Source organism: Homalodisca vitripennis, chromosome 5 (genome assembly GCF_021130785.1).
Source record: "Homalodisca vitripennis isolate AUS2020 chromosome 5, UT_GWSS_2.1, whole genome shotgun sequence".
Classification (NCBI taxonomy): Eukaryota; Metazoa; Arthropoda; class Insecta; order Hemiptera; family Cicadellidae; genus Homalodisca; species Homalodisca vitripennis.
In genome coordinates, this window is record NC_060211.1 from 97,303,062 (window position 1) to 97,330,102 (window position 27,041).

The 27,041-nt window shown below is 32.6% G+C and overlaps 1 protein-coding gene across 1 annotated transcript in view; it reads left to right on the forward strand.

The window, feature by feature from the left end:
- The window catches only part of LOC124362556 (sodium/potassium/calcium exchanger 3-like), a 30,275-nt gene extending 9,598 nt beyond the window's left edge, over window positions 1-20,677 (forward strand). The window contains exons 2-8 of the mRNA XM_046817173.1: window positions 12,940-13,122; window positions 14,994-15,181; window positions 15,367-15,589; window positions 16,237-16,425; window positions 17,275-17,475; window positions 19,113-19,214; window positions 20,308-20,677. Of these exons, the coding sequence (XP_046673129.1) occupies window positions 12,940-13,122; window positions 14,994-15,181; window positions 15,367-15,589; window positions 16,237-16,425; window positions 17,275-17,475; window positions 19,113-19,214; window positions 20,308-20,642 (1,421 nt within the window). The 3' untranslated portion in view covers window positions 20,643-20,677. The remainder of the gene's footprint in view (window positions 1-12,939; window positions 13,123-14,993; window positions 15,182-15,366; window positions 15,590-16,236; window positions 16,426-17,274; window positions 17,476-19,112; window positions 19,215-20,307) is intronic.
- Window positions 20,678-27,041: the final 6,364 nt, after the last annotated feature.

A 27,041-nucleotide genomic window follows, 5' to 3' on the forward strand; every position in this document is an offset into this window, starting at 1 on the left:
AGAATGTCTACTCATTTGTACTGATAGTGCAGGGGAACATAAGTCTCTATTTGTGCCCATACTATATTCAAAGGAAAGAAAATTGTTAAAATAATAACACCATGTTTATACATCATACTTTACGAATTGGAATAATCTGAAGTAACGCGATGCTGTTGCTGGTATTTCAGCAGCGTAAGTGTAAAGATAAAGAGGAAAGTCTTGCAGCTTGAAAGGTCTCGTGAGACGGATAAGTGCTCACTAAGTACCCTTCAGAGACCCTCCCGGATCCAAGTAACCTTGCTCTATGGAAATTAATATCATTCAACGTACAACTCTCGAGCACTCCTGGCCATCGTGACTTCTATTCTTATTGTGTGCGCACACTACATGTTTATGTATGTTCACGTGTAAAACATTATATATATTAGAACTTATTGTTTAAAGGAAATGTTGTAGATAAGGTTGAAAAACCGTCCTCCTGTTATAAACAAAATTAAGATATTTAATCAATCTTTCAATACATTTTTTAAGTGTTTGACTAACTATAACACTACTTATGAATCATAAATATTTAAATATACAGTGTAAACCAAATATAACAGGTCACCATATCTCAAGTCAAATATTTCAAGTTTAGTTTTAAATGTTGATTGTTAATATATAAAGTACTTATTAATCGTGAAAACCCAATAAAATACCCATTACATTCTTTTGTTCAGTTAAGGCCAAAACTGTATTTGAACTTGACATTTAATATCGTATTTGTATTCTAATTCTATATGCAACTTCTACAAAGTATGATGAATTTACTTTAAAGTAATATTTATTATACAGAGACTTAATAATGATAAAAAATATAAGTAATAAAGTGAAGGTGGTATAATAGACAGGAAGTAACCCCCCCCCCCAAGAAACATTAGTTACACTCTGTCCATATGGCTGTCCTGTGTAGCTAAGCTGTTGTATTTTTGTATGGAGTTTTTATATTAATAGCGTAATAATTTTTTATTACCGTAATAAAATTAAGTAAAATACATAAGCACTAACAATACTGACCAATTCACATCACCCCGAACTCAGTCAGTGACTCAAAGGGTAGTCCGACCGTAACGCCTGATAGAACGGTAGGGACATCCGGAGAGGGTACATACAGTACTTCAAGAACCATAGCTCTCGGACAGAGTACAGTATCTACTATCATTGTATAATAGATGGAGACAGAGGAAATCTCGATTATCAGTACATTCTCGTTATTATATATATAAAGTTTTTACTCTTCTGAAAACCTCTCAGTTCGCATAATTCTGGATTACACATTTTTTTTATTGAAGTACGAAAATTATTACTTGTTTCTTTAATTTTTACTTTCCATGTTATTGAACACGGATACCAGAACTTTCAGATGTCTCGGAAGTCTCATTCATCAAATAGCATCAGGCATGCCAAATTGTGTACTCTTTCGTATATCAGCGTCTTCTACCACAGATAGTTCGATTGTAAGATCTCCATGAAGGGGTCCGTTTACAAAAATAAACTGCCTCGTTAAAACATTTCTTGCAGGACTTGTATCCCTTATATAAGCATTTGCTGCCTACTTTGCAGATGTGATATTATTGTGCATGAACCACATGGATAGCGTTAGTCTATTACAACATCTTTATCAATAACAACCAACTGCATTTTGTAATTTATGTAACCAACTTAATTAACTACGGAAAAAGAGGTTATTTCAAGAAGGGATTATGACAAAGGTTAAAGTAGTGCGTTCGAAAAAAGTAACGTGTAGGCTAGATTCAGTAATTTAACTTATCAGTCCGGACTCTATTATCTCGAACGTACGATTTCTGAGATAATAACCTAAGCTTTATTTTTATTTAACACTCGTTTAATACTACGATTTAGTTTGCAGTGGTAATTTTTACCTAAAGAATGTAGACAATTTTATGAAATAATAAACATAAGAGGCATAAAGGTTTCATACAATGACTTTATAAAATATTCGAACGAATTTGGAAAGATTGCGTTGAGGAGGCCGATCGGTAAGTCCAAAGGACGTTTGCCAACAGTCGTTAAACGAGGGCTTTGATGGGGTTATATTCTTCAGTGGGAGTACTTTCCGTGCCGTATTCGAATAACGACAGTTGGCAAGCATGAGCTGGACCCACCACATATATGTCACATTTTTCCTTACATTTTTACCTTCTTCAACGTTATCTAAATATTGGATGAAGTACTATGTTCTACCTAATTATTTGAAGTAATAATATTTTTATTGTACTTATTGGCTGAGCTTTAGTGAATCCTTTCAATCGCGGGGCGGGAAAGATTTCATTTCTGACAGTCTGTCAGTATATTTCGAAAAGGTACGATTACTACTTATTATTACTAAAAGGTACTATTTATTTTATAGTGACCTATAGGCTTGAAATTGCACGTATACCTTTATTTTTATATTTGAAATACAGTTAGCTCGATGATGGTACATGTTACTCCATAGGATTTGGTTGAGTTTAGCGAATATTTTTACATTGGTCTTGAGGGTAAGCATGATTTACGAGAAAAAGGAAGAAGAGAAATATTTGTAAATAGACTCAATTCACTCATAAGAGATCCAAACATTTGACTTATACATATAGTCTAATTTATTCCAACACATGTATTATTTGATAGTGACTTTTATTATTTTAAAACAGATATAAAACCCCAATTTTATTGAACACAGATGTGAATGAATTATTTGACAGAATAAGTCGGTAAAGAATTCATATGCACACATTAAATTTTGCGTAGTACTTAATTTATATGAGAATTGGTTCTATGAGAAATCTTCTTGTCAATCTCAGTTTTTTTTAATTAACTGTCTGTTTATCTATCTGCAAGATATCTTAAAAATGAAATGAGCTATATATCTAAAATTTTGCATGCAACCAGAGCGAAGCCTGTTCCGACACATTGAGTGCAGTGCTTTTACCTTATCTTAATTGGCCGGTGTGTTCCAATAATCACTTAGATATGAAGAAAATGCAACTGTTCTGCATCTTAAAGAAATATTCAATATACTTATCCTCGAGTGAATAATTACTTGCCTACAGTTAACTTATTAAGAAGGTGATCGCGTGTCTCATTGGAATTGTTTACAATCCTATTCTACGTCGTGGTGGCAAAATTTATTTGGCAACTTAGCATCAATGACCGTCTCACAAATAACCAATTCTTTTACTGGCTCTGGCATTTAGCATTTGTTAAACTTTTGCATAAATAATTTTGGGTCTAGTCACTTTGCGTAGATATAATCTAATTACGAGTCTTAGAGTCAAATCTATGTACATAATTTTATCATGATTATGATCACAATTCTTAAAATATATTTATGAACAATGGTATGGACGTTCTTCAAGTAAATGTTAAGGTTATGTTCACTGTAAGAATAAATCGGAATAAAACTAGTAGATTTTCAAGGTAAAAAAAAATTGTATCAAAGTAAAAGACTGTTATGGGAATGCATTTTAACCGAATTTGGAATGCATTTTCTATGGAATAATTGGTGTTTCGGCATTTGCTACTAATTGAGATAAGCAGGTGGAGCCCCATGGTCAAAAACCTTTTTCATAACTGCTCTTGGCGCCATTTAGTCGTATGGATTTTAATTTTAATTTACAAAAGCGTTCTTAAGGTTAATGGCAAAATCAATTTCGTTGTTGACACGTTGTAGAGGTGAATGAATGCCCAGGGTCAAAACATTATTTCATAAACCTACTCTAACAATCATAATCCTCGAATTTCGAGAGGCTGACAGCTGTCTATCGCGGAAGCTCTTAGAGATTGTGAGTTCCTAGAGGTGGGAGTCTTATCACCGAAAACATCCAGAGTCTGGTAGGTCTAAAAAGCAGAAGCTTCTATAAGCCGAGAGCATAAGGGGTTGGAAACTCCTAGATCTACAAACTGAAAGTTTCCAGTGTCCGGGAGCTCCCAGAGACCGGAAGCTTAGTTCAGATCTCCCAGAGGCCAAGATCTCTTACGGACCGGGAAGCTACAGAGACTAAAACCTCCCAGCGTCGGAAATTATCAAGATTCGAGAGCTCTACCACAAAACTGTCCTTGAAGACATATTTAATACATTGGAAACTTCTCAATAATTTCAATGTTATATTTTTTACATTCTCTCTCCCGAGAAAATCTTAAATCTACTTTCGCGATATTGATTTAAATTTCACATCTGCAGCTTAATAAATGATTTATAAAATATTTCAAACGACATATTTGTAAAACTTCTTATTAGAAAGTGATGAAGACATACATTTTTAGTGCATTGTGTTTCATATAGTTTTAAAATGAGCTCATGCGAACAGTATATTAAAGATAAGCTATAGTGTAGCTTATTTAAGTTTTAAAGAGTTTAAAATAAAATACAATGGTATATTGGTTTAAAAAAAAATTTTTGTCATAGTTTTGACAAGGCTATACATATTTCTTTACGATTTTTACATTCAAATAGTTACAAATAACATAATAAAATCGGCATGAAACGTACAATTTTTAATATTGATTTATATTGATGTAAATGGAAATCAAACCACCAGTATCTAGTAATGAAGAAATTTCATAACAGGCTAGTGTATAAATGTTTGAACCATCCTTCGGTTCTACTAACTTACATTACTAAATATACAAGACTTGTTCTCTGTTTGAAGGCAGACCAAAAATGCTCATTGTCTTAATCCTCTTATTATGAAAACAACAAAATATGCTTCATATCCGTACTGTCAACGCACGCAAGTGTGCTTTACTTGGAAACATTTATAGTTACTCGCAATCCTGCTTGTTATTGGGTAGTAACAGATAAAAGTGACAGCTACCTAATAACCGTATAACTCTTAATGAATTACCATGAGTTTTGCCGACCACGATAAAACTACACTATACGTAATGTTACCTTTCAATATAATGATATCTTTTTGCGGGTTATGGATGTATGTTTTGCACAGGGGAAAAAACTTTCTTTTCGCGTCATGATAAAAGTGCAAGTAATCTTACTTGATAATCAAAATAAAATTGAAATAAAGTGTTTTTGCATGTTGGGTTTTACGAAATCAATTATATTATTAAATTTAAGACATTTTATTGATTTCAGTACGCTATTAAATTATATTAGTTTAAAATTTTGAAAGTTATAGAATGGCACTACTTTTTAGACAAACATCAGTATTTAAAACACGTATTTTTCTTTAGTTTTTTTGTAAAAATTTATAATTATTCAGATACAGGGTTGCGGAATATTATGTTCTTCGGATAACCTCAAATCTTGATCTTGATCAACTGTGCCGATATTGCTGACACTCATACGAACAATGAAAAACCTATAGACATTCCAAATTGCAATTGCACAGTTCATTTCAAAAGATCACAGGTTGCAGCTGCTGCAGTGGCAATATATTGCAATACGCAAGATACATCCCATATTATCAGTTTACATATGGAAATTAATTCAAGAAATACTCCTAATTTCAGTGTACATACTTTAGAAATAAATGTGTGGAAGTGTGTATAGTTGTGTATATTGTAATAACTCAGTAAAATAAGGCAAAATAAAGATGCAACCTCGGAATTAAATTTAATAAGCTAAAAATTTGCATACGTCTTTATTTTGATGATATAAAACTTACCTTAAAAGTCTCATATAATCACGTGTACGCGACTTAAGATATTTAAGGTCAAAGGTCACGAAAATCACCTTTACGCTAAATGACTTTGAAGGTGGTTAGAGAAATTGTAGAACGTAAAATTCTCTTCAACTTTTGTCTGAAGTAATATTATGTACTTCAACCCTTTTTGAGATACAGCGCAAAGAGTAGGGGACCGCTTACCTGTATATACGATAATGCGAGGTCAGCCAGTAGAATACAATAAATAAATGAGTTATATTGTTAATTAATCACTTACTATTATTGTTATTACTTAATACTATTATTATTGTTATTTATATTATTATTATTATTAAATTTTTATTAATACTTAAGATTTATTATTGGAGATTTTATATATATATATATATATATATATATATATATATATATATATATATATATATATAGTTATTGAAGTAATATTAATAATTCAATGATGTTGTTTCTTTTAGGAAAATTTTAAAGGTAAATTCTGCCCTATGATTAGTTAAATGGCTGCAGTATTCTGACTGTGCAAAGGTAGCATAATAATTAGTCTTTTAATTGAAGGCTGGTATGAATGAATAGATGAGGGATTAATTTTATTTTTTTTTAATTTTATAATTTGATTTTTAGGTAAAAAAGCCTAATTTTTTTTTTTTGGACGATAAGACCCTATAGAACTTTAATTTTAATAAATTTTAGGTATTTTTTAGTAAATTTATTTTTTAATTTTATTAATTTTTTTTCTGGGGCGGAAGATAAATTTGACTTTATTTTTTTAATTCATTTAATTTATGTAATTTAGATCCAATAATGATTTTAAGATTAAGTTACCTTAGGGATAACAGCGTTATTTTGTAATTTATGAAATTATATATAATATGACGAATATATATACAACTTTTTTATGTTAAATAATATTGTGTTTCATATTATTTTAAAATTTTAAAAATTTAATAATTAGCAAGCGTACTTTTTCGAGATATATATGTTCACAACCCTTTATAAGAAATAGTCACTTCTGTCGGTCAGTACCGCGACTACCTTTCCATTTTTTCACATTACTAATAATTTAATGTACTCTTACGCAATCATAACCTGCCATCAATATTTAACAAAATGACACTGATCTCTGTCTCCCGTTATTTAATCTTAAAACCATGACCCTGCTAACATATTATTATTTATTTCAATAAAACTGGGCCATAGGACATGACCAAATGAAATAGGTATACAATTAAAAGATGCCTGCAATTTTCTATTTCAAGACAAGACATTTTGGATCTATTACTGGAAAAAGATATATTTCTCTTTTAATACAAAATATTCTTGTTAATATAAATCAATAATAAATATATCATCCATCAATAATTAAAATTTGTGAATATTTTTAAAATAAGATAGGCTATACTCTAAATACTAAATTTGTTATGTTTTATGTTTCTTGTGAATAATACAGTCAGTTATAAGACTTAAACGGATGATAAGCACTTATAAGATGAATGAATGGTAAAAAGGCCCTTTGTGGGTACAATACATCACATCGATAATCAGTGTACTCAAGCATTACATTCGACACAATGCTGGATGGTGCTACCGGTGGTTGGTCGGGTTAACCTTTGGAGTTATTTTAGAACTCTTGAGTCTTTTTGCTGTATAATATTTTATTTAAGACAAAAAAAATGGAAAGTAATTTATTAATCATTCTATAAGAGATTTAGGCATTTACAGTATTATTTAGACAATCATATAAATAGGGCCAAAGAAAAACTACTAAAGATAAGGACAAGAAAATTGCACGCTATATGTTAAATTGAGTAAGACTAAAGGAATGACACGTTATTTATCTATGAGCATTTATTTGGTTAAGTGGTATTTTGTTAATAAATACTTCATTTCAATGTAATAAATATGCTCCTTTTCAAAAGTTTCTTTTTGTAATGAATCATTAAAAATATATCATTCCCTTAACTCAATAACCATGTGCTTGTAAAATATTAAAATCCTCCCTACAACAATTTGTTCTTACGCCTGGATTTAAAATTCTCGAAAGGATTGACTGCATTTTTATATTTTTCTGTCTTCATAGAAGTTACATTAATGGGTTGTAACTATATGTAATACTAGCTGTTACCCACGGCTTCGCACGCGATTTTCTACAGAACGTAGGAGAGCATATTTCTTTTAAACGTCGTTATTACCCTTCTGAGATAAATGATAGTCACTGACAGATACTCCAAGCTCATGATCTATTTAAGATTTAAATGTTAAAACAGTCTCAATATGCACCTGTGAAATAACTGGAATTTTTCTCCAATATTCTATGATTTTTGTATACAATTGAACTATATTAGACCATCGTGGACAGGAGTCAAAAAGTCGGAATTCATTAGCGCGGAATTCAATGTAATAAATGATGGCGCTCAATGTAATTTTGAAACGAAAATAGGCATATTTTACGTACATATTATTACAGTCTAATGATTATGAGCTTCAGATGTTAAGCGAAATTGCGTATTGGTTTTTATTTTAAGCTTTGCGCGTGTATCACTTCTGGATTAAATTAGTTATATCTCCGATGCCATGATTGAGCTTGCTTTGTTGTCTCGATTGAGAGAATATGTACACACGGAGTTTTGAGAACCATACTTCTCCCAAAAAAAAAAAAAAAAAAAAAACAACTAAGATTGGTTTTATAACATTCTTTATATTTGTAGCCAACGTAAGATAGTAATTTTGATATCTGCATTGCTCTTCTGATCAAGCATGAGCATGGTTTATATTAGATAAATATTGCAGTTAAAGGTGAATTTTTACGTCAAATTTGAGTTGTATTATCTGGATAGTAAAGTCTATGTTTAACAGTGATTGCAGAAACAGTTGAAACAAAATTTGCTGTTTCTCTTAAGCTTACTCTATGCTTTCAAACTATAAGTGTAAAGAAATTTTAAATAGTAATTGAATTATATTATAAACATATAACTTTTGTCGCATTATATATGTTTACAAAGAACAGCTGATTAAATTTGAAAAGGCTCTTTCACTTAATAACATATGTTTGCTGCAATGCATTTCTTACGGGTATTTCTGTAACTTTTAGAGACCAGTGGGGCGGAATCCTGAATCGGGAACGGGATAAAAAGTATCCTATGTCCTTCTCCCAGTTCTTAGCTACCTCCCTACCAATTTTCAGCCAAATCGGTTCAGCCGTTCTTGACTTATAAATAGCGTAACTAACACTACTTTCTTTTATATATATAGATATAATGCAACCAAAAACCAAATGGCTCTATCTTAAGCTAAACCATCTCTAATATGGGACAAGAGACCTGAAACCCGAATTCCCGAATATCTGGAAAGCACTTTTGACAAATATCTCCTCCGAAAGAACAAACAAACAATATTATTTATCTTATTCCGCTTGTTTTTGCTTCGGTAAGTATCATCATTAAGGCGTACCATGGATATACAGCCCATTTGTATCGTACTGTATTGTTGATGAGCTGGGTATGCCCTTAAGTCAAGTCAGGTATCTGCGAACTTTGGTTAACAGCCCCAGACGGTGACATCAATAACATGGTAATCACGCAATCCTGTTTAATTGAACTTTAACTTGAACTTGTAAGTTAACTTTGAGTTTAAGGGATCAATCACTAGCTTTGTAGAATATCAAGTGACTCATAAACACCGGTCATTGTAACTAATTATGTTATATAGAAATGTGTAGTGTATTATATACGTTGTGTCAGGCACTTTACTACTACATTTATACATGACAAAGGGAGGTAAAATAATTATATTTCTAAAGACATCAATCCTTATAAAATATCTGATAGTTTCAATATGACAGTATAAGTTGCATTAATTTAGTAATGTGAACCTTAGCATTGTGTATAAATCGTAAACTTACTTATTGTATCTGTTATAGGTATTTCCTCCAATTTTTAATAAAAATATTATTGTTTGAATTTAACGAATATTTTAACCACACATTTATAAATTAGGTATTTACTCAGTAATATGAGCAACAAGTAAAGTTTATACAGTACAAATGTTTTGTAATGTTTCTTTTAATCTTTTGACAACTACGTAACCCGTGTTGGATTTTTTTATTTTTCATTACTAGTATATACCTTCCAGGGAAGTTATATACTAGTAATATAGAAGTTATGTACCGTAAGGACGACGGTAAAAATACAATCACTTTATAATCATTCCACAAAAGTTGTACTATTTAAAAATTAACATATACATAGCTATGGTGGGAAGGGTTTATTTAATACGGATGTTGGTTGAGTTCAATGTCTTTCACTGAAATCTACATTTTTGTATTTCAAAAAAGTTTTAATTACGCCGTTTTTAAATCAGGTACAGGACGTACGATTGAATGTACTTTAAAAATATTTGTATTAAATATGACTTTAAATATATTTGTATTAAAAATTACTTTAATATGATAGCATACATTAATAGCCTTTTACCTTTGTTGTAGTAATACACAAATTGACCACTCCAAAAGCCTATACTACAAGTTGAGCTATTACAAATGTTTTTCCAATTTTTCTACATTCAGTTGAGGTATTTTAGACATCTTAGAGTTAGAATTTCTCCACAAAACCATGCCAACCAAAAACCAATCGTGCCAACATAATCATAACTGCATGGTCCCATATTTAGTGGTTAACACTACTTTATTTATTTCTAAAGATCTTTGGTTCTTTCAAAATTCAGTGATTATGTTTCAATTGGATTGGAGTTGGAATGGGAATTGGTTAAAAAAATTAATACTGCAAGCGGAAGAAGTACTTTTATTCCTGAAGTGAGGCAGGAACTTTACTTAAATCCTAAAAACATTACAGTCTATAAGACAGCTACCACCTTACAACTACACGACATGTAATGTTGTCTACGTCTGCAAGATTGCTCCAACCAAAGCAACACCATAAGATTGATTAGTGAGGCAGCAAGTGTTGTTGCGGGGACTGTTTGTCACTGCCATGCACAAATACATCACACGACAATGTGCGCTCCTTTGTCAGGGATAAATCAATCCCCTGCCAATAAGCGGGATCAGTCCCTTCATAACTCACACCCAGACTATTCCAGTGAAAACCAATCTTTGCCTATATAACTGACTCCATTCTCGTCCATGTCAGTCCAAGTCTAGAGCTTTTTATAGCAAGGGGGTTTCGTTCTTTCCCCACGAATATCCAAATGTGACCTAGAGTTATGTAAAGCTATTTAATTGCTGTTAATGCCAATAAATTCCAATTATTAGTTACCAGTGAAAAGCCGACGTGAAACATCAAATACTTATTTTAAGCTAATATAAACTTAGGTTTGTATGAACAAATAGTATCGAAATGGATGTGGCCACGTTACTAACTAACATCAAATATTTTGTTTTATTCCTCTATTGCATTTATTAGTCCAATAACAGCTAAAAGAGTTCCTTGCCTTTACGAGGATCCAAGTCACTAAGATTCCGGGGTTTTGCTATAGCCTATTAGTTTTTTTTTATATTGGTAAACTCTTGAACTCCAAGTTCCAAACCAGACGCTTTTCATTTCACTATCCAAGAACTTCCCTTTATTATAGACTACATGCACTTTATAGAAACGTCTATTCCAATACTTCCTAATCTTGAAACTGCCTCAAAATCTGACATCAAGTGACAGGATACCAGTTCAAGCTACCAGTCCTGGTAATGTTCATAAACTAACGTCATATGACTAGCAATATACGGGATGTAATTTCATTTAAAAGTCGTTTATGAAGTTTATGAACCGGTTGGACAGGACACCTGACGAGTCCGTGCTTTTCTGGATCCGGGCACGAACCCCTGCAGACTATTAATGTGGTTAAAAATGTTCTATGAGGGAGGTTATAGCTTGTTATGTATGTACGCACAGTAAACATTCATGATATTCATCAAGCATAAATTAGCTGGATGTCAATTTAAAACTTTTGTACTGCGCTGTATTGTTTTCAATATATTTTATTTTCGAATGTACTTCTAGGGGACCATTAATGTTACATCAAGGAGAGGGGGTTTCATTTAAAAATAGTTTATTTTCAAACAAAAAATAGCAAAAAGCTTTCAAAATTTCATATTTTTATAGTTGTTTTTGCAAGATCAAGAACTGTCCTCTGAATGTATATTTATACTTATTGGGTAGTGTGTTGTCAGTTTAACTCATGTGTGCACATCGCTCCAATACTGGACAAAAGAGAACATCCATTAAATAGTTACCAGACGTATATGTAGTCCTCTAATTGTTGAGGGTTTCAGGATTAAAATTATAAATAACGGCCTAGACTCAAATTTGAGATTTTTCGCCAACTCACTAAGAGAAATCTCCTTGAGGAAACAATAATTCAGTGATATCAATAGTTTATTGACGTGACAACGTCTTAAATTAGGTTACGGCTCGGAGTCACTCATGAAAAAGTGTAACGCCCGGTAACGTTACGATGCCCGTCCAGTGGGTCCGCCGCACGGGATCCGCACGGGATAAAGCAGATAACTGTGGGTCCGCCGCACGGGATAAAGCAGATAACTATGTTTATTCGTGAAAATGTGGAGTGTTTAGATTCGTCATTTACAACAACTACAACAATAAAGGTAAATAATTGTACACTGATATTTCATTATCGTAAACTATGATTGATTGATTAATTGTTAGATTGACACAAAAGTTGAGAAACTGAGTTTATAGGTTATGTCATACTATTGACAAATGTTGATAGTGTTAAGTAAATTATTAGTTTAAATCACTCTGCAATCAATCGTAATTCAGTCGATTAAGAAGAAACAGCGCGTATTGCTAGTCAAACATTTAAAATAACAAATTATAACCTCTAACCTGTCATAACAGTGCGACCAAACAAACGAACTAAACCAACCAATCACCACGCGCGGAGTTTGTGTTTAGGAAGAATTTCAAATTCCAATTTTAGTAAATGTTTTATTCAACTTTACCATTTACAATAACAAATTTTAATTAATTTCAAATTATGTACAATGTTTTAGTAAACAAAATATATTTCTATAGTTAAAATTTGTGCAATTCTTATTTTCATTCAATTCCTTGTTCCTATTGTGCAATTTAATAATATTCATATCAATAAATATTCTACCGAGAAAAAACGTTGACGTATTTTAAAACCGATTTATTTATTTTTTGTATTATTAGCAAAATTGAAATTTTTATATAAAGTTTTATATAAATCAATAAGCCATTCCAGCCGTTCACTACTTTCCTAATAGGGTTTCTTTTGCTTCTTTCAGACAGTACAGGCTGCGTCTTGGCAGAAGAATCCAGTGACAAATTCCCAGGTGATATATTCACGAACGATCAGAGACGACATGGCGGTTTCTTGTTTCACGTCTTCGTTGCCTTCTACTGCTTCATAGTCATTGCTTTTGTTTGTAACGACTATTTCCTACCAACCGTCGACTGCATTTGTCAAGGTAATTATTAAAAGGTTTATTATTTAAAAATGTAAAAGTTATAAACGATAAAAATAACATTTCAACAAAATAACATGCAAAAGATACATCAACTGACTGAAAGAAGGTTCAAATTAATACCCTGATAGTGTACTGTAGAATCGGCTGGCACGCCGTAAAATATTTTATGGTATTCTAAATTACTTGTAATTGCTTACAAACAGATTAATTGTAATTGCACTACGAATATTAATGTTAATATATAGACTGCGATTTTTTCTTATGCCTATAATTTGTTTAATTGTGATGAAAGCTCTGAAAACAGCGAAGCATAATTTTTAATTTACAAAAGGCAAAAAATAGGAGTGTAAATGAAAATAAGACTAATGAAGTGTAGCAAGACAACGTTCGCTGATATATAAAAACAAGAAAAGAGCAGATCGTTTGAGCAATGTTTACACTCCTACAAATAAAGAAAAACCATCTGTCAATGTTCAATCAAAAGTTTTTTTCAATCAATCAAAAAGCAAAACATTCATACTTTATTAGTGTGTAATGGATTCAAGTACCCACCGTTCCCAGATGGTTTAAAAAACGTACCATTAGGCTTAATTTCAGAGAGACTAATCTGTCCAAGAATACCATTCATGAAAATAAGAAGATTAAGAAATGTTAATGGTCAACACTGAATCTATAGGTAAGTTATAAATGTTTCAGTAGAAGTAAATGCAATGGTAAACCAATTACCAAGGGGTGTGGATGATGATTATTGTATTACTGTTCATATCAAAAAGGAAAAAAAATATAAATCAAGCTGTTTGAGGAACAGTTAATAAATGAAAATTGATTAAGTTGTTGCTATATTTATTAAAAATCCTCTGGATGAAGTTTATAATGTTATTATTGATGAAAATTATGTGCAACTGATAACGAAGCAAATAGAACAGATAATGATCTATTTGAAAAAATACCAAATGAGGAACGTTTAGTGGCATATATCTCATGTTATTTTAAAATATTTAAAAAATCATTTAATAATTAGCAAACGTACTTTTTCGAAATATATTTTCAGAGCCTATTATAAGAAGTAGGCCTACTCACTTCTGTCGGTCAGTCCCGCGTCTGCCTTACTTTTTATTTTAATCACAGCAAAATTATATTTTTACTCTAACTAGGTTTTATCTCTATTTATTTTATCCATTCATATATATATATTTTACCCCCTATATTATATTTGTATATTTTCTAATACACGTTTCATCCATATTTTAAGTCTATAATAAATAGTTGTTTATACCATGCTTGAGTTGGAAAGTGACAATGTAAACAATGAATTGGAATATATTGCACATATTGTGGTCATCTATTTGGTTAAATATAAATACATATTTTATGTGCTAAGCAAACCATTGCATAAATTATTAGATGCTCAGTTCCATTGCAAAAATTCGGTAATTTCTTCCATCTTGGCAATTTTGCATCCTTCTAATTGAACCTATTAGACCTTATTTTTATATAGTTATACAAGTAATTCACTGCACTTTTATATTATATTTTCTCCAAATTGAATGTTATGGATAAATTAGCTTGAAATATATTCATGTAAATGGTACACATTTTACATATCTGCCTACCTATCTATATACTGTATCTACATCTACATAAAAATATAACTTATCTACATGTGTTTGTCAGTGAATTATTCTACTGCAGATTTTATTTGCAGATCTGAACCTGAGCCAAGACGTGGCAAGAGCCACGTTCATGGCGCTCGCCACCTGTACACCTGAGCTGTTCGCCAACCTGATCGGTACCTTCGTGACTCAGTCTGACCTGGGCGTAGGCGCGGTGGTTGGTAGTCCCGTGTATTGTACTGCACCTTTTGTTTGCAGACCTGAACCTGAGCCAAGATGTGGCAGGAGCCACGTTCATGGCACTCGCCACCTGTACACCTGAGCTGTTCGCCAACCTGATCGGTACCTTCGTGACCCAGTCTGACCTGGGTGTGGGCGCGGTGGTTGGTAGTGCGGTGTTCAACACACTAGGAGTCCCAGCTTGCGGGGGTATAGCTGCCGCAATGGTAAGTTGACTGTATAATAGTTAAGTTGAGATATAAAAATACAATGATGCCAGGCAATATTTTCCAATAGGAATATTCATCTTTGAAGCTGAGGGTAGTTCTATATTAACTTTCAGGGATGTCTTTGAACTATTTATTATTTATGCTTACAAAAAGAATATTTTACAACAATATGTATCCCCCAGGTCATCAAGCTTAAAGTGTACCCCCTGGCCCGGGACTGCGGTATCTATATGGTCGTACTGGCAGTGTTAGCCATCATGTTGTGGGACGAGCACATCTACTGGTATGAGTCCCTCATACTTTTAGTCCTCTACTTCGTCTACGGCATCATCATGTTTTGTGACAGGAAAATGTCCAAGGCGGCCAAGAAGGTTTTGAAGAAAGCCAACTCTTTTGACAGTTCAAGTATGTCGTATGGAAATTATTATATTTTATTATAATGAACCATGCATTGATTATTGAACGTAAAGAACATACACTATTTGCATTACTCCACATAGCAATGTTTCTTCACAATGGGTCGTTGCTGGTTAGTGATTAAGATTTAACTTTTAAAATAATGCATTCTTTTAAAAGAGGCCCCTCCGTATCCTACCAGTTTTTCTCTCAAACTTAAAATAAATCTGATCTTTTTTCGTCAGTCTGTGTTATATCTACAGATAGCAAACTTGAAACTTGGTACTTATGTTTCTCTTGGGCTAAGGGAATCCCATATTGATTTTTGGGGCCATTAAGTCAAAGAGCAGTCCATCCGCCATTACGTTCGGTCGGGTCCTTCAATACTACGTTATATTCAACTATTTAATTCCCCAATGAAGTGAAAACACCTTATAGTTAAATTAAATAAATAACAGTGTACTAAGAGGTTCAGGCAAAGTAAGCTAAATCTTAAAAGTACTGTGATATAAACAAATTGCAATGGAAACAAAACTAGTCATCAATTTATTAACAAGTGTAAACTATATCTTGAAAGATGTAAAATCAGTTTTAGTAAAGTACCTGTATTCCCGCGGCACGAATCATTGCTAATTATATTAATGACACATTTTCAGAATCAATAAAATCAGCAAGATCTGACGTGCGAGACGGTGCGGGAGATGGAGTCTACCGCCCAACCCATTTTCAGAGCGATCAGTTGTTCAGTTCTATTCAGCGAGCACGTAGATTATCCAGCTTAAGAGAGGTGAATCGTCCCAAAGTCGATGAAAGTGGAAATGGCAACGTGGAAGCTAATGAGCCAGGTGAGATTATCCTTATGAATTTAATAAGAAAATAGTCAAAGTGTTTCGTTGGTAAAATTTAAGTGAAACGTCCTTACTTCCATTTTTATTGTGAGAAACATTTGGGAACAAAATTAAACATAATATAATGTAATGACGTTCCAATCACATTTACCATTTCAATTCTTGTATCAAGAGACTCATTGCTTGAAGAAGCCCAATGAAGCTAGTAGTAGTTGGTAAGTTTGTCATTTACGCAGTCACTGCTTATGAAGCATTCTATTTGGTAGTACCAAAAGTTATGTTTAGTTTTCTTTCATTTCCAAAAGCTAAAACTCAATAATTTCACCAAATCCTCACACCCAAACACAATTTAACGGACTACGTGAAATTGTTCAGCCCTTGCAACTCTAGTGGTCATTTAATACACCGGCTGAAGGCAATATGGCTTGGTGAATATTTGTTAGTAGTAATTTCCTTTTAAGCAGCTGAGGTATTCACGATTCCAGTGAATATTTCACTCTACCAGACTACAGAATCTCTAGATTAATACATCATCATATGTTTATGGTTTTAGAGAAGGAGAAGCTCTGTGTTAAGCCTGGCAGTATGATGAACATGTGCTCGTGGGTATTCACGTTCCCGGTGGATATTGCATCCTTGTTGACAGTACCAGACTACAGGATCTCTAGATCAATACATCCTCATATGTTTATTTTTTAGAGAATGAGAAGCTCTATGTTAAGCCTGGTAATGTGATGAACATGTGCTTGTGGGTATTCATGTTCCCGGTGGATATTGCATCCTTGTTGACAGTACCAGTCTACAGGATCTCTAGATTAATACATCCTCATATGTTTATGGTTTTAGAGAAGGAGAAGCTCTGTGTAAAGCCTGACGGTGTGATGAGCATGTGCTGGTGGGTATTCACGCTTCCGGTTGAGATTGCACTCTGGTTGACAGTACCCGACTGCAAGGTTCGCAGGAAATTATACCCATTCACGTTCTGCATGTGCATTGTTTGGATCGGACTATCGTCTTACGTTGTCTCTTGGATGGTAGCTTTAGTTGGTAAGTCACTTACTCTTCTATAATTTACAACCCAATACACGCTAACATGAATACCAAACATGACACATTAAGTTTAAAGTTTCCTAGAATGAAAATGGTGAAAAACTATTCGGATTTTTAGGCTTTCATTACACACAAACTACTCAATTACTGTATTAAACTTTTACAATGTATTTTACACACTGTGATAACACAGACTTGTTTACGTTAGGGATCTACCTACTGGTTATTGAAGTTAGAAACAGGAATCTAAGGAAATATTCAAACTAGTGTCATTCGTTTTACACATATTTCATATATTATTATTACATTTTATTTCCTCATCAATAGTTGTAGCATACAAAACACGTCTAATTCACCCCTCTTAAACGTTCATTAGTAATTTTGTTAATCTCTGAAACTTAAATCTGAAATAAATATCATGAAATTTTGTCATAAAACATTTATGTTTGTTACTTTCGATGACTAAGAAACTGTTTTCTTTCCAGCTTCAAGGCTCTAACCAAAAGACCATTTATGGTAACCATTCAATAATTCTAATAATAAATTATTCTGAACGTTGAAATAACTTCCAATGATAATCATTTAACATAGGAATTATTAGAATACCACTTTAAAAAAGGGGTGGCCTACACAATTCTCGGTATACCGTACGTAAATTAATTAAATGACCATAAGACTAAGTCTATAAAGTCTATAACATGTAAACAAAATACCCATGTGTGTGTGCTTAGTCCATGTGTTTTGTGTTTGGACCTACAATGTTACCAAGAACAACCTTTGTGGTTAGATAACAGAAAAAGGTGTAAACCAGACGAACACCCACGTCGTCAGTAGGTTGAGAAATCATGATTGTATATTTCCATCATAACTCAAAGAAATAGTATTGTAACCACCTCCTTCTGGCAGGGAATTAATCGCTTTCATCGCTTGACCAGTACTCCCGTGAGCTGTTATACTGACGATATAAAAGCAATTAACCACTATCAAGTGAAAGAACCCTGTCTCACCGTGTTTTAGCGAACTATACACATACTATCCATCCTCTAGATCTATTATACATAAACCACTCACCATAAAATATTGTCCTTTTCATAAACTGAATACTCTGTTACCTATCTTTAGTAAAAGTCCAGAATGAAATATCGTCTCTTAAATAATTGGTGTAGCTCAATAAGCATTCAACAACTACTTACAAGTTACTTACTGAACAATGAGGTAAATCTTACTTCCAGGAAGGGTTTCACTGATTTATGGTATCACCAACGGTGATTCAGAAACTACATTTATCATATAATTGTACAATGACATACTCGAAACTAAACATTTTGTACCTATCTTGTATAAAAGTTTGTCCTGATCAGATCACAAGTTTCCAGCTTGTCAATTTTCTAAGTAGCAGTGTCATTGATCGCCAAAATCCGTACCATTTGTTTTGCTATTGACAAAAATAGTGGAAATAATTTCCTTTATATGGATGATATAGAATGAAATAAACGAACTTTAACGTAACATGTGTTATTCCAGCTCTACTGGTTATTTTGTGGTTAAATTGCAAAATCGGGAACTAAACTTTTTGAGCTCAGAGTAAACACTCCAAACAATGAGTTCCTAAATCCTGCTATGTATTTTTCCAGGTACCACTTTTACAATAAGTGATTCTGTAATGGGCATAACGTTTCTGGCCATGGGAGGTAGCATGCCTGAAGCCTGCTCCAGCGTCATCAATGCACGATTAGGTAAATTTTATTAAATCTAATGTTTAGTTTTTGCCTTTTAACGCTTTCTTTTCAATGAAATTGTAATTAAGTTTAGGATATTTACTCATATATTTCTATTTAGTAAACATATTAAATCATGCTTTATCTAAATAATTGTACAACGTATTTACTTGTAAAGACTTTTTTCACCTTTTTACACTATTCTTTAACTAATTAAACGAGACCATGCCACATTACCTCTTCGATCCAGCAGGTTAATGGAATACCGTTTGCACCGAAGGTATGTTAAAAAATATAAAACGATAGTATTAACCTTACATCAGACACATAAATCAAAATTATTAACGTCAAACAACTAGATAAAGATACCGGAAGTTGCCACTTTAAGTGTCTCTTGACGCTGATTTCACTTTTACTTACCTGTCTGACGGTTTGTTTTAAGTATGGTCAAGCAAAAACAAATATAATTTAAAAAAAAAATAATTTCATATTTTTACCCTTTTTTGTCCTCCCATTTCGATTTGCTAAAACTAGCAAGGCTTGTGATCGATTTATCCCATAGAAAAATTCCCATACCAATACATGGACAACCAAGTTTTGTGCTTTTAGAGTCCGAATCGGCTTTCAGATCCTGGAATTTAAATAGAACTCGCGGGTCAAAATACAACTTTTGTTTGGATCCTTATACCTACTTTGAACATTTGACCTTTCAAGAGTTCTACTATACTGAAGCGATAAGCAGCAGTGAGGATTGGTAGAATTTGGAATGAGATCAAGATAAAAAAATATAAATACCGTTCATAACTTCTTAATTTTAACTTCACATGCCATTCTCTTCCCAATAGAATACTACATATATATTTTATACATTAATAAGTAGATTAGATATTAACTCCTTTCTCTATTATGGCCATCCCGAGCTATAGGGTTTATTTTAGTCATAAACCAATAAATCTCTCAACGAAATTAACCTTGAAAACAATGCTTAGTTACATTAATGTAGTAAGTGTACTCTAGTAATCTAATTCATTTTAATTATTTTGAGACGTTTCTTTTTATCGGATTTAAATTTTACTGCTTAACTTGACGATATATTTTGATTTATGCATAGGAATAGCATCAATGAGCATCAGCAACGCTCTGGGGGCAAACACCCTGGACATCCTCCTGTGCCTTGGGCTACCTTGGATGATCAAGACGATCCTCCCTGCTTCCCTCGGAGGCGGGCCCATCAAGATACAGTCTGCCGGTCTAGTTTATAACACTGCCGCCCAAATTGCTTGTGTCGCAATTCTGTTTATAGCAGCAGCACTAAACCGTTTTTACTTTAATAGGATTCTAGGGTTTATTTGTTTATTTATGTATCTCACATTAATTGGTATCATTATTGTCATTGAAACAAATCTTTTTGGCTGGACGTCTGATTCAAAGACGTCTTGTAGCTGATAAATTTAGTTTTTATTATATTTTTATATAAAGTACCTGTTTTATTTATTCCTTTATCTCTTTCCAAAGACGAATTCGTCTATCACAGTCTGAATGTTTTGGAAAACTATAGTTTTCTATCTGGAAGCGCACGCGATTGTTGAATGTTGAACACGAAGTAAGTGTATTGTTGTTATTCATATAGCTGTTGTGCCACACTCATTTCACGGGAAAATGTTTCTGAATGAATCGATAACCAAAAATATATACTAAGTGGAACGTATATCACTGTTTTGAAAAGTTACGATACCTATTAGTGCCATATTAAAGACAGTGAAAAAAACATTTAAATAAACTATAAACAAGTATTTTAGTTACTGTACATTAAGTCAATTTAATTAGTTCAAAATTAACTACTGTGAATATAGAATTAAACAGATACTTTACACGAAGTGATGCCGAGACGGTCTACAAAACAATAAATACTGTAACACAAAAAAATATAATTACTAAATCTGTTGGTTGTTAAGCGATAAACTCGAAGACGGCTGGACCAATGTGGACAATTGTTTATTTTAATTTTCATTAGATTCAGAGGAAGGTTTTTTATTAAAATAAAAATCGGATGTTTCCTTTTACATTTTAGGATTCAGAAAATAGTGATAATATTTACAAAACAGAATCCGAAATTAACTTACAGTAAACACTGGCCACATTCGACTGAACTTCATCAAAGAGGCAGAAACGTTTGATATAAATTTTAGAAAGTATTAAACATCATGACTGAAGACTGATGTGATGAAAACTGCAAAAACAAAATGACTATCAAATCTTTACTACAGATTGCACCAGTATAATTTATATAATTTATCTAATACATTAAAAATTTACATAAAACAAAGTCGTGTTAGTTACACCATTCAAACAAAATTTATGTACTGATGATAATGTTCTTTAATTTGTTGGTTTCTTCTCCACCCTGATTGAAGTAACTTTCACTACTCATTATACTACACTAATCATCCTGACAACACGGCCCATGGGAGTAGTGGCATTTTAGTTAAAGACAGTATTAAACATTACGGACTACCTAGCGTTATGAAGAATTACCTTCAAGCTTCCAGCATTGTTATTAAGAATTGGTAAGCCAATTACATTTTCAGCCGTTTATTGTCACCCAAGGCACATTTTTAACCAAAAACAATGTTAATAGTTTTTCACTGCATTAGGGAATAAATTTATAGCAGAATATGATTACAACGCGACCATCAAGAATGGGGTTCTCAATTATCATAGAAGACTATATCTGTTACAAGTTCTAAATGATAATCATTTCAATAATTTTTCTATGAATGAACCTACATACTTGCCAACTAATATATAAAAATTCCATATTTGTTATCACGCAGATCCTAAAATCCTGAAAATACAAAGAGAAATTAGCAACTTAAAATATCCATTTCTGTTATTTTAAAACTGATGGAAACTGGACGAAAAGTAACATTGAAAAATCTGAGGCATTTGCAGAATATCTCTCATGTGTTTTCAAACCAAATGACACCTTTTTAAACAACGAAGAAGAAGTACACGAGTATTTAGATTCTCCACGTCAACTCGGTTTCCCTTATAAAAATCATACCGTCTGAAGTTCGCTCAGTTATAACTCACAATTTCAATCCTCAATTCTTCTGAGTATTACCAGAAAAATAGAACATCCAAGAAAAACGATTATTCTTAAAATACTAAATTAAACGGCGTACTAAGACTAGAAAACCGTTAAATTTTAGAGTCCAGCTACTTTTCATGTCAAAACCAGGAAAGCCTCTCACTGAGCTGACTTCATAATTCTCATATATATTATTTTAAAACTGAAAAGCTTCTTCTGAGAAGACTATAATCATTAATCAATGAAGATTTTTAAGTACCTGCTGATCAGTTTAGGCGAAAACATAGAACAATAGAACAACTCCAGAGAGTAGTTGCGGGATACAGAAGTGCTTAGAAAATAAAAATTATTGTTCAACTACCTTTTTAGATCTCAATGAAGCATTTGATAAGGAGTGGCATACTGATCTATAATACAAAAATAAGAAGTTTTTTACCCATTCTGTTTTTCCAATATTAACATCATATAGTTCAAACCAATTTTTCTAAATAAAATCAACATATTCATACTCAGCTATATTCAGTAGAATCCGGAATTTCTGAACACTGTGTCCTTGGTCCATTATTATACGTACTATGTACCGCTGACATCGCAGAAAATGAACATACTCAAATTGAGACTTTTGCAGATTGAAACTTTGTCATACCATAAAGATCGTGTTTGAGCATCTCATTACTTACAACAGAGTTTAGATTCTTTGTTTGAAGTTTGTTATTGACGACGATGGAGGAATTGTGGAGGAAACAGGATTTTCCGGACATTTTCCATCGTTCAGTGAAACAATACAATTAGTAACACTATGTTTCAAGATCTGAAATCCGATCTCTGTTTCAGGAAATGACTAAACTAATGCAATCCAGGTTATCTAGGATATCTGGCAGATCTCAAACTTAGTGTTACATATTGTATATTATCACTGAACGATAGCAAATGTCCGGAAAATCCTGTTTCCTTCAGAGATTAGATGTAATCATTAATTGGTTTAAGACATGGTGAAACAAAATTAACGAAAATAAATTAATCAAAATTCTTGTCATTCAGTTACACAAAATAACATTCATTTATCCCAGGTAACTGAGGTAAATTATCTAGGCATGCGCTTAGACAGAAGGCGTACAAAAACAAAAAATTGCAAAAGCGCCTTAGTGTATATTCAATAAAACATTAAATAAAAGTTTTAATATCCCAACAACTAAAGAAGAAATTATCAAATTCAGTCTAAATTATCTTTCAAGATTATAAAACCACCTTGCGGTTAGTTAAATCTACCTAAATCATTCTAAAAGTATATACAGAATTCAGAAATCTGCTATCCAGGAACTACCTTTTAGATTCTTGAATTAATTATGTTAGTATTAACAATTGATAACATATTATTTTTGTTCTTGTATGTAATATTTGCTTAATAGTGTTCTTAAATTGAATAGATTGTAAATAAATAACATATAATATTGAAATGGTTAATGAGTTTATTTGAGTCATCACGTTAGATTGTATAGTTATTCAAACTGTTTTAATTTAAATCAAAGCAGCTAATTCTTTTTTTTTATTTAGCTGCTGTCTCCTCATCCAAATATGGGATTTCCATGTAAGCCTTCTGTCTAAACGCATGCCTAGATCATTTACTTCAGTTCCTTGGGGTACATTAACGTTATTTAACATAACTAGAGGACAAGAATTGTTATTCTCCATCGCTTAAACCAGTTAGTATTGCTGTGATGTAAATATTGAGATGCTCGAACACAATCTTTATATACTGACAAAACTGCAATACCATCTGCGAAAATGAAATTCTAGTATGTTCACTTTCTGGAAGGTAAGCGCAACGGTATATAGTAAGTAAAAAGGTGGATCAAGTACACTTTCTTGAGGAACTCCAAATTCTATTGAATGTTGCTAAGTAAGAATATCTTGGTATTTTATTTTAAAATATAAGTTTGAAAGTTATAATTTTACTGTTGGAAAAATAGAATGGGACAAACACTTCTTAATTTTGTATTATAGACCAGTATGCCACACCTTATCAAACGCTTGATTGACATCTAAAAAGGTACCGTAGCTGAACAATAACTTTTATTTTCTAAGCACTCCCGTATCATTTCAACTACCTACTCTGTGAACTTGATCTCATGTTTTATGTTTCTGCCTAAAACTAAACTGATAAGCAGGTGCTACAGAATCTTCATCGATTATTGATAGTAGTCTTCTCAGAAGAAGCTTTTGAAAAATTTTTGAAATAATAGATAAGACGACTAAGAGGCTTCCCTGGTTTTGATATAACAACGAGCTGGGTTCTTTAAATGGAACGGGTATGTGTTCCAGTCTCAGTATGGTGAAGGAAACAGGATTTTTCCGGACATTAAAGTCGTTCAGTGATACAAAAATCAGTAACACTACGTTTCGAGATCTGCAATCTAATCTCTTCTTCAGGTAAATAACTAACCTAACACATAATTACAAACTAGGTTAAAATAAACGAATCATACGCTCTGCGTTGTGACACTCGTGTAAGTTAGGAGTCACAACCACCATGTTGTACGTCAATTTCACTAAAACATGCACTCCAAACTCTAACCTAACTCTAACTCTAAACTAAAACTCTAAACCTAGCATCCCTGTCCGGCCCATCATTAGTTCTCGTGATTCACCTTGCAGAGTATTTTCTAAAGTCCTCTTGGATATTTTAACACCATTGGTAGGAAAAACTGACTCTTTTATCAAACGTTTCAGGCATTTTGTATAGAGGTAAAAATCCCTGAAGTTGACTGCAACTGACAAACAAGTAAGTTTTGACGTTGTAAGTCTATTCACAAATGTACCAGTTCTAGAAATTCTCGGAATCATTAAATCACATCTCAAAGAAGATCAAACATTAAAGGAAATAACTAAACTTCCCGTGTCAGTAATTATGAAATTGTTATAACTATGCACTCAACGCAATTATTTTGAGTTAGAGGGTCATATGTGCCATCAAGATGAGGTGATGGGAATGGGTTCTCCACTGTCTCCTATTTTCACCAATATTTTCAGGGAGGAATTTGAGCAAAAATCTTTTGGCTTCAGCTCAGTTCAAACCAAAGATTTGGTGGGGGTATGTGGATGATACCTACGTTATTTTTTCTCATGAAAACACTAAATTGAATGAGTTTAAAAATCACAATAATAGTATTTCTCCTTCATCCACCTCACATTGGAAGTTGAAGTCCAAAGCAAGCTTCCTTTTGATGTTTTTGTATAGACAATAGGGATATACAAAAAGGGGTGTGTTGAAAGAAAACACACAGACAGGAAAATATTTTAATTGACAATAAAACCATCAATAATATGTCAAAGAAGCAGTGGTCTACTCGTTATTTGATAGAGAAAAGAGCTTATGCTCAGATAGTGCTGGATTAAAAGATAAATTTAGGAAAGTTGAATCGGATCTTAGACGCAATGGATACCCTCAATCAGTATTACATAAGTGAAAACAAACCAGAAGATTCATTCCTGAGTCAGGAAAATATAATAGTGATAAATTTGCATTTATGTCAATCCCTTATGTGCCGGGATTATCGGAAAAAATTAGAAGAGTGGGTAGCAAATACAACATTAAAACCGCGTTTAAAACACACAATACTAGTAGACAAAGGCTCGTAAAAACAAAACCAAAAAATGGCACACATCCCAAAACTGTGTTTACAGTATAAAATGTATTTGCAATATGTAATACGTAGGCGAAACAAAAAGACCATTAAACGTAAGGATAAAAGGACAAAAAGAAAACACGAGAAAGAGAAAAGTAAAAACTGTATGTCACTGTTGGTCTCAAGACCATCATATTAATTGGAATGAAGCCAACATAATACATCAGGAACCTCATTTCTTGGAATGAAAGTTAATTTAGACTTCATACATTAATGTAGCAGATCAATCGATCAGACAACCATTAATCGAAATTAGCCTAAAACAGAAAATCAAACGTATCAAACAGATTAGATATTTATAATAAACCAATGCGGAGTTACAGTATGGTTTTTTAAGAAGTTCATCTAACATGATCAAATAATAAAAAAAGGTTTATTTTAACCTAGTGTGTAATTATGTGTTATGTTAGTTATTTACCTGAAGAAGAGATCAGATTGCAGATATCGAAACTTAGTGTTGTTATTTAGATTTCTTGTATCACTGATCGATGGCAAATGTCCGGAAAATTCCTGTTTCCTTTACAAAGAAATGTATTTTGATAGTAGGATTTATGTTCATAACATTGGCAACATTTACATTAAACAGCTTTCTTCTTTATATTAACCCTTTACTGCATCGTTGACCTTATATGAACCATCCACTTATTTTTTTTTTTTTTTTTTTTGTGTTCAAAAATGTCTTTTAAAGTCTTGAATGCATGACATTCCACATCTGGCACTACCAGCTGAGTTAAGAGCTTTCAGATTTTGCCACTAGGTTGCAGCACCGTTGCTTCCTTCCACTCAGCACATGGTGACACTCCTAATGTGAACTTAACCTGAAGAAGAGATCAGATTGCAGATATCGAAACTTAGTGTTGTTATTTAGATTTCTTGTATCACTGATCGATGGCAAATGTCCGGAAAATTCCTGTTTCCTTTACAAAGAAATGTATTTTGATAGTAGGATTTTATGTTCATAACATTGGCAACATTTACATTAAACAGCTTTCTTCTTTATATTAACCCTTTACTGCATCGTTGACCTTATATGAACCATCCACTTATTGTGTTCAAAAATGTCTTTTA